The sequence below is a fragment of the Callithrix jacchus genome, chromosome 10 (genome assembly GCF_049354715.1).
Source record: "Callithrix jacchus isolate 240 chromosome 10, calJac240_pri, whole genome shotgun sequence".
NCBI classification, from domain to species: Eukaryota; Metazoa; Chordata; class Mammalia; order Primates; family Cebidae; genus Callithrix; species Callithrix jacchus.
The window spans coordinates 99,081,746-99,091,027 of NC_133511.1; the positions used below are offsets into that span (position 1 = coordinate 99,081,746).

A 9,282-nucleotide genomic window follows, 5' to 3' on the forward strand; every position below is an offset into this window, starting at 1 on the left:
CACCAAACCCCCGTTATTCCAGTCATCAAAGAATCTTTCTGAGCAGAAACACAGCAGTAGAACCAAATATATATATTCCCCTTGGCTTCTCCCGATTCCTTCCTGACACAGCTGTCGTTGTGGTTTGCATGACTATGGCAGTGTTGGCGGTTCCCTCCCCTGGTCTCAGGAGATCGTGAATGCTGGCTGTGCAGCAGCTTCTAGACCCCATGCGAGAGCCCCCTCAGCAGCGCATAAAAAGGAGAGAGACCATGAGATTTACCATGGAAATTAGGTGCTGTATGTGAAATACATGCTGATAGCAACAAGAACAGCAGTAAATACAGAACAGAAAATAACCATCTTTGAAATGACAACAAATGGGACACATTATCTAAGCACTAACACCTAAGGAGGTGGCTGCCCAAGCTTGGGTTCGCAGCTGCTCAGGAGAGAGAAGCCGACTTCTTTCCAGGTTGCCTGGGCTTCAGTCCTTGTAACTTTTCATCTTTTAGCGCCTTCAGGAATTTATCTGCGGGAGAGCAAAACAAACTTAGCCATAATAGAGCTAAGGGCTTTTCCTAACACTTCCAAAGCAAACTCCTGGGAAGCAACTGTGCTTCCTTGATGGACCTAAAACCCATTTGTGATCCAAGATGGGAGAGAAAAAACACACAAACAGAAAACTGACTGTAAAAACATGTAAGTGGTTCTGACTGTAAAAACATCCAGTTACATGTGTTTTTAGAGTCAGAATTGCTAAGTCCTGGTTTTTGTCATCAGAGCTGCACCTAAGTCCGGGATTTCTTTTTTTTTTTTTTTTTTTTTTTTGAGAGGGAGTCTTGCTCTTTTGCCCAGACTGGAGTGTAATGTCACAATCTTGGCTCACTGCAACCTCCACCTCCTGGGTTCAAGCAATTCTCCTGCCTCATCCTCCTGGCTAGATGACATTATAGGCACATGCCACCATGTCAGGCTAATTTTTGTATTTTAGTAGAGACTTGGTTTTACCAGCTTGGTCAGGCTGGTCTCAAAATCCTGACCTCAAATGATCCACCTGCATTGGCCTTCCAAAGTGCTGGGATTACAGGCGTGAGCCACCATGCCTGGGCCCTGGATTTCTTAATATGAATATGTATTCATATTATGTATGTATTCATAGTCAAGAAATCCAGGACTTAGCAAAGCTCAGATTTTCTAGGGATTGTTTTCCTTCCATGGCTATAAGAAAGGGTGCATGACAGTGTGTCTGATGAATTGAAGATCATTCCCACAGCCACATGGACCTAAGCATTTAAGTTATTTCAAACTTCCCTTCCCTATGTGGCAGGGGAAGCCAATTTAACCCATTGTATACAATAGTTGGAATGATTTACAATAATTGGAATGAGTTTTAGCCAGAACAAGTAATGGGAGAGACAAAGTCTGCAGGACAACCTACTACTACTGAAAGTTGTATTTTGCAATAAGTCCTTTTTTTTTTCTTTTTTGAGATGGAGTTTTGCTCTTGTTGCCCAGGATGGAGTGCAATGGCACCATCTCGGCTCACTGCAACCTGGGTTCAAGTGGATTCTCCTACCTCAGCCTCCCGAGTAGCTGGGATTACAGGCATGCACCACCACGCCCAGCTAATTTTTTGTATTTTTAGTAGAAACGGGGTTTCTCCATGTTGGTCAGGCTAGTCTCAAACTCCTGACCTCAGCTGATCCGCCGTCTCAAACTCCTGACCTCAGCTGATCCGCCCAACGGCCGCAATGGCTCCTTCTTGAAGTACAATGCATTTAACAACTTTATCCTCCAACAGGGAGGAGTCATTCAGCTCGCAGGCTAAGGAATCCTGCCTGCATCAGCACACCTGGTCTGCCCAGGTCCAGGGCCAATCGTCAGCCCAGAATCCTGGTGAGAGAACTCCAGGCGGCACCAGGGCCACAGCGTCCCAGGGGGGCTGCCCTCCAGCACTGAGAAGGTAAAGTGTCCCAAAGCTGCCCAGCGAACGGCCTTGGGCCTTGCACAATCCCCACCTCCCCCTACAGATAGATACTCCCACTGACAGTTTCCTACTTCCCTTTCCCCTCATGGAGAGCCCCTGTTTAAGACCGAACATTAAAGCTTGGGGATCTGTCTGTGGTGGGTGGAGTTCCAGAGTACAGGGTAGGGGGATGACTATGCAGGAGGATTAAAGTTTAGGACGAGGTGGTGGGGAATGGAGTTCCAGGTGTGGAGGCTCAGAGTCCAGATTACCCAAAGGGTTTAGGATGGAGGGAGGATAGAGTTTGGGACTAACGGGCTATGAAGTTCAGATCTGTGGTGGGGAGAGGAGTCGGTTGAAGTCCAGGATAAGGGAGTCTAGGTGCTAGAGGATAGATTTTGGATCTGGGACCATTGGGGACTGGATTCAAACCGGGGCTACATGTTGGGGCGGGGCTTGGGGCGGAGGAGGGAGCCAGGGCAGGCTAATGAGGCTGGGCTCGGTGGCCCCGGCGAGGTCACGCACAGCGCTGGGAGTCGAAGCCGTCCCCAGTGATGGTGAGCAGCTCCAGCTCCTTAATCCGGATCTCCAGCTCGCACAGCTCCTCGGGGTGGGAGGCAGAAGCGAGCCTGGGGGTCGAGGAGTGGGCGGCCAGAGGTGAGACAGCCACCTCGGGCCCCGGCGGCGGCGAGTAGAAGAAGCGCAGAGGCTCGTAGGGGATGGCTGCCAGGCCAGAGGGCCAGGGCGGGGGCCCGGGGCGCTCGCTGAGGGGAACCAGGCCGGGTGGTGGCGGGGGCGCCGGAACAGGGGGCGCCTGGGGCAGGGACCTGGCCCCCGCGGCCCCGCCCACCGGCGCCCCGCCCGTCTTCAGGGGCACGAAGAGCTTCTTCCAGATGTTGAAGTCGCTGAGCGGGGACGAGGAGATGCCGCGGTCGTAGAGGGAGGGGAAATAGAGGGGCGGAGCCGACTGCTGGCTCATGGTGGGGCCGTGGCTGCGGCTGCCGCGCCGCCCCTTCGGCATCGTTTGAATGGGAGTCTGCGTGGGAGGAACCCCGCGCCGGGAGACGCGCGCTTAGGCCCCGAGTCACCGGGGTTTCGAGGTTCCACAAGCCCCGCCCCGACGGAGCGCGGCCCCACCCTTTCGACTCAGCCCCGCCCCCGAACAGGCGGGGTTCCAAAGCCTGGGCCAGCACGCCCCGGAACGTGGCCTCGCCCACCGGCAGCGGGCCGCGCCCCGCAGTGAGAAGGCCACGCCCCCGGGCTCGCTTCCGCCTCCTGTCCCTCCACTCCGCCCACCGCCTCCCTGGCTCTGCGGCTCCCCTGGCTCACGTTACCACATCCCAACAGACCCTCATCCAGAACAGGGAGCGGGCCAGGGCTGCGGGAGAAAGCTTGCTTCAGGCTTCCTCTCGTTTTATCAGGGAGAAAATATATTTCCTAGAAACCTGCCCCCTGCACCAGCAGACTTACCTCATTGCCTCATTGGCCGGCCCCATAGCAAAGAAGTCTGAGAAAATGAGTCTGATATTCCATCCTCGATTGTGGGAGGCAGACGAAGAGGAAGAGGATTGATTGGGAATGGCCAGACTTTAGCAGTGTTGAGGAAGGTTTAGAAAAGGAGATCCTCATCTGGTTTGTAACAGATCTGAAGGAGTGTTTTCAATGAAATGCAGTTTAGTTCTCTTCCAAACATAGACATCATCAGGAGCTAACAGGCAACGAACTACCAAAAGAAAAGCCTGTCCACCCTACCTCAAATACCTCACCCATTAATTATGAGCGATTTGGGCATTTTGTCCAAAGGACATGCCAGCTCATTTAAGTGAGTAAACTGTATTAGCCATATGAGGGGAAATAACTAACACATTTTCTTGAGAACCTCTGCCTCATGATCACTGGTATGAATAAACAGTGATGAGTGGAGGCCAATTAAAGAGTCAACGTCAGCCTCACAAGTTAAATATACATATGCACATGCATTTGCACACATAGTGCAAATACTGTGTGTGTGTTTGTGTGTGTCTGTATAGCAGCAAAGTGGAGAGAGTCGGATATTCAAGCTGGTAGCCTTGGACAAGTTGCTTGACTTCTAAGTAGGTTTTCTATAAAACAGAAATAAGAAAACCAGGCTGCCTCATAGGGTTGTGATCAGACAGAAGACAGAACAGTGTGTGAAGCACTTGTACTTGGAAACTGTCCAAACACAAGAGGTAGCTGTCCCTACCCAGGGGCGTGTCTGAAACTGGGGAGCATTTATTTATTTATTTAAAGATGGGGTTTCGCTTTTGTTGCCTAGGCTTGAGGGCAATGGCTTGATCTCCGCTCACTGATAAGGATCCTCCGTCTCAAAACTGGGACGCTTTTTCTTCCCACTCTTAGCTTCCCACACTTCGTTGTCACACACACACAGTATTTGCACTCTTTGGCAGCCACCCATCATTGTTTATTCATACCAGTGATCTCGAGAAATTGTATTTCTCATCAGTGTATGTCTAATACAGGCTATGTGCGATAGCTCAGCACCCAGCCTGTAATTCCAGCCCTTTGGGAGCCCGAGGCAGGAGGATCTCTTGAGGCCAAGAGTTTGAGACCAGCCAGGGGCAATATAACAAGACTCTGTCTTGGCCGGGCGCAGTGGCTCACGCCTGTAATCCTAGCACTTTGGGAGGCCAAGGTGGGTGGATCACCTGAGGTCAGGAGTTCAAGACCGGCCTGGCCATCATGATGAAACCCCATCTTAAAAAAAAAAAAACAAGGGACGGGCGCGGTGGCTCACGCCTGTAATCCCAGCACTTTGGGAGGCCGAGGCGGGTGGATTACGAGGTCAGGAGATCGAGACCATCCTGGTCAACATGGTGAAACCCCGTCTCTACTAAAATTGCAAAAAATTAGCTGGGCACGGTGGTGCGTGCCTGTAATCCCAGCTACTCAGGAGGCTGAGGCAAGAGAATTGCCTGAACCCAGGAGGCGGAGGTTGCAGTGAGCTGAGATCGCGCCATTGCACTCCAACCTGGGTAACAAGAGCAAAACTCTGTCTCAAAAAAAAAAACAAAAACAAGACTGTCTCTACAAAAAATATTTTTAAAAAGGTGTGGTGGCATGTGCCTAGAGCCACTCAGGAGCTGAAGTGGGAGGATTTCTTGAACCAAGGAGGTTGAGGCTGTAGTGAGCCACAATCATAGCACTGCACTCCAGCCTGGGTGGCAAGGCAGGACTCGCTCAAAAACAAAGTGAAACAAACAAAAAGCACCCTTATCTCCCATTAGTTTCCCCATATATTTAACTTCCTATAATTTACTGCCTCAGAAGCTCAAACCTCTTTTCCTTTGTCTTGTCACTTTTCTACAATTCATCGCCCTTTGTTAAAATTGTATATAAGCTCTTGAGCTACTTCTTTGGGTTTTCACTTTGATTCTGTAAGAACTCCATGTACATGCATGCGGGAAGTAAAAAAGTTCCTCTAAAGAGTTTCCTTTCTTGTTAAAGAGTAAGTGTGCTAATAACTTGTTAAGCCGTGCCCTATGTAGCTGTTAAACATGCCATGTTTACAGGCACATAGTATATTCTATGTTCTTGTACTTTAACCAAGATACCTGTGCTGGAAGTGCTCACAGGCATGTCCCAGCTCTTCATTGCTTTTAACTGCTTAGAAAAGTTTTAAGTTGTTAGCCAATCATGTTTTAGATTGTGAGGTCTGGCTCCAGCCAACGAGGATCAAACACAGCAGTAAGGACGACCCCAAATGCATAAGGGATAAATCTGTGTGTTTTCCTTTGTTCATTGTACTCCTGTGCCAACACGGCTAGTGAGAGTACCCTTCCTGCAGTCCAGGAAGCAAAAATTGCATTGCTAAAAGATCCTTTGTCTCAGTGCTGATTTTTCTTTGTGGCACCAAGCATCTATTTCCAACAATGCGTAATAAACTTTGATTTCTGTTAATCTGTTTTTGTCAGTTTGATTCTCAGGTCCCAGACTCTGAACCTAAGAGATTAGAGGAAAAATTTTTTCACCCCTTTAGAACCATAGTGATGGTAAAAACCAGAGTTTTGGACTCAGACTTGGGACCAAACCCTGGATCCACAACGTATTTGGCTGTGTTGCTGAACCTTTCTCAACCTCATTTTTTCATCAATATAATGGGAACAGTAATGGCATCTACTTGCTTAGACTGGCAAGACTATGTGAGACAGAGTAAGTACTAGACAATGGCTTGTACTCAACATTAGCTCTTATTAATACAAGAAGGCCCTTAGAAAGGAAAGAGATTTTGCATTATTTTTTTAAATGAAGCAATAAAATCATGGTTTTTGTGTGTATATATCTAGTTGAGGAGAAAAGTAATTACAGATTTTCCCCCCTTACTCCAACATAATCTAAGCAGATTTTACTCTGGATGGTTTAATTATAACATAATCCATGTAGTTGTAGCCAGTGGGTTAAATAAGAAATTGATGACAAACTTGTTTTCTCTAACAACTACACAAGAAAACTCAAGTGCCACAATGAACACTGAGCTAAACTGCAGTCAGGAGGCGAAGTCCCTATGAGGTAATAATAAACCCACGAGGTTTAAGGCAAAACCCTACGGTTGTTTCTGCAAACAAATGTCCAGGAAACTCAAGTTGGTGATGAAAGACAGAACAGTCTTGAATTCAACTTCAACAGAACCTTTCCCTCCCTGGGCTCCAAAGCACTATGTCACCTATCTCTCCACTCAAATTCCCCACTAAGTACCATCCCGTTGGAGCTTGAGCGATTCGATTCCTCATGCCCCTGCTCCCTGGCTTCATTTGGAACTGAAGAAGACACATGAGTCCCTCTTCATTGATCAGGGTTAGCTGGAGGATGTAGCTGTTGGCCTGGTAGCCAGGTGGGCTTGCCAATCCTGCACCTCTAACTTAAGCTTACCCAGTGTGAGGCCAGGTTAGAAAGTCACAGGCCTTGGCTGTGGGGAGAGACCTTTACTGTCATAGTGAAGAGCTTGCCAAGGACAGGACTGATTCTTCCTCTAGCCTCACCAATCAGGGCAGTCATTGTTCTGCTGTCAGGAGGAGAGGGCCCAGAAGGGGGTCACATTGAGGAAATGTGATGTGAGGGTAGAGGTTCCTGTCCAGCACTCTCACTTGCACTATTTAACCTCGGTTGACTCACTGCAGCTGGCACTTCTCATTTTCCATTGCCACAGCCCTCTCCAGCCAGGAAGACCTGGAGTACCTGGGGTGCTGTTTACCTGGTTTCGTTGGTCCTCAGACTGCTCCCTTCAGAGAGAGCACAGAAAGCCTTCTCTGTTCCAAGGAGCCCCGCTTCCCTCACTCACTCCAGCTCTGAATCTGGACACATTGTCAGCAATCAGACCCTCACCAGGTGCTCAGCCTCTGTAGGGATATGTCACAATTTGCCATGCCTGGTGGCTCTGGGCAGCCTTTTGGGACATGTAGTGCTTGTGTCTTGGAATACAAGAGTTGTGCTTGAATCTGGGACTCTCTGTGACCCTGAGAAAAATCACATCAGCTCTCTGAACCTCAATTTTCTCTGATCTATAAAATGAAGACAGTATCTACTTCATAGGGTTGATGTATTTGATGAAAATATGTATAAGCAGTGCCAGGGACAAATAGTAGATGCTCACTGAAGTGTGGTGCTCACGTTAGTTTTTATACAGTTACACATGGATTCCTTAATTCCCCACTAAACCATGGTGGATGAATGAGAAAAATGCAGCAGGGAGTCCATCCTAGAAAACCCAACCACTCCAGATCATTTTGCCAGCCTCACGCCTGAGAAGTTTCTTATTCAACCTGCTAAGACATAATGATAATAAATACACAAGAGAGGCCCTCTGTCCTAGGCACTTGTCTTAACTGATTTAACTTTTCTAAAACCCCAAGCCTATGGTTCTCATTTTCCAGATGAGAAAATTGAGGCATGTAATGTTAAGTAACTCGCCTGAGGGTGGCTGATTGGCATCAGAGCTGGCATTCCATATGAACAGGCCAGCTCTAGAGGCCAGGGTATTTGGACAGCCTCCAAATTGTCACCCCAGACCTCAGGGCAAGGCCGCACACATGACCTCTAGTCTCTTATACCTTTGGGAGGAGGCTGGCTCTGAAAGTTGTTTGTGCCACAGTGTAAGGACCACGCTATTCTGGGAAGCCCAGAACAGTCTTTCCTTTATTACTCATCTCAATTAACCATTGTGTTGGTCTGGCCTTGGGGGTGTAGGCATTCCCATCTCCCTTTTAAGAAAGTTTCTGAAAACTGCAGACCAGTCCTTATTCTTGTTTTCCTGGGTAAATGTGTTCCTACCTACTTGCAGAGTAAAACTTAAAAAAAATAAGCTGAAACTTGAGAAGTAGTTTAGTGGAATAGGGAGAACAGAGGCCTTGGAGACGAGGGAGCTGAGTTTAAGCCCCAGCAGTCAGCATCAACTACCCATGCTACCTTGTGCAAAATAACTGTAGCTGACACTTAATGACCACAGTGCACCATTGCATGTTCTCATGTTATCCTGACAGTAACACTTATAGGGTAGGTCTGTCAGAATTTTCTGTCCACAAGCAACAGAAGCTGACACTGAGTTATTTTGGAGGGCTACGAGACAGCTCATGAACTCTGTTTAGGGGTTGCAGAGAACAGGGCAACTTCAAGGATCCAGGTAGCAGGAAGGAATCGGTGGCCTCTTCAGTATGGCCACTGTGGTGGTAGACACTGTCTACCTTGCTTGCTGAATCTTCTGGCTTCCTTCTTTTTCCCTGTGCTGGATGCTTCCTTCCACTCTCCCTCCCCTTGGACAGCACACTCCAGGTTCTTCAGCCTTTGGACTCTGGGACTTGTACCAGTGGCTTGCCAGGGGCTCTCGGGCATTTGGCCACAGACCGAAGGCTGCACTGTCAGCTTGCCCAGTTGTGAGGTTTTTGGACTCGGACTGAGCCACTACTGGCTTCTCTCTATCCCAGCAGACGGCCTATTGTGGAACTTCACCTTATAATTGTGGGAACCAATTCTATTAACCTCCCTTTCATATATACATATATCCTATTAGTTCTGTCCCTCTGGAGGACCCTTTATTTTAGCTTACCCCAAAATAATAGGAGTGTGTATAAACAGGAAGCTTTAGTTTAGATAAATAAGATTATCCATTATATAAATCTTATATTGAATAGCCTATAAGTAATTTGAAAAGAGACTTCTGACTAGTTTTCAATCAAGTCAAAGTCAGTGGGATAAATGCATTGTGATCTCCAGCAGAGAGTCAATACTTTGTGCTCTCCACTGGAAACATCTTTATAGTATTGCCTTTGGGTCCAGGCACTCAACGTAGTCTATCGTGTAGG

At 48.1% G+C, this 9,282-nt stretch overlaps 1 protein-coding gene across 1 annotated transcript; it reads right to left on the reverse strand.

Moving 5' to 3' along the window:
- Nucleotides 1-257: 257 nt before the first annotated feature.
- C10H11orf91 (chromosome 10 C11orf91 homolog) lies at nucleotides 258-3,062 on the reverse strand. The gene is made up of 2 exons (XM_035262330.3): nucleotides 2,474-3,062; nucleotides 258-511 (listed from the first exon to the last, which is right to left on the reverse strand). Exons 1-2 carry the CDS (start codon nucleotides 2,967-2,969, stop codon nucleotides 426-428), a joined length of 582 nt encoding a protein of 193 aa, XP_035118221.1. The 5' UTR covers nucleotides 2,970-3,062; the 3' UTR covers nucleotides 258-425.
- Between the last annotated feature and the right edge of the window lie 6,220 nt (nucleotides 3,063-9,282).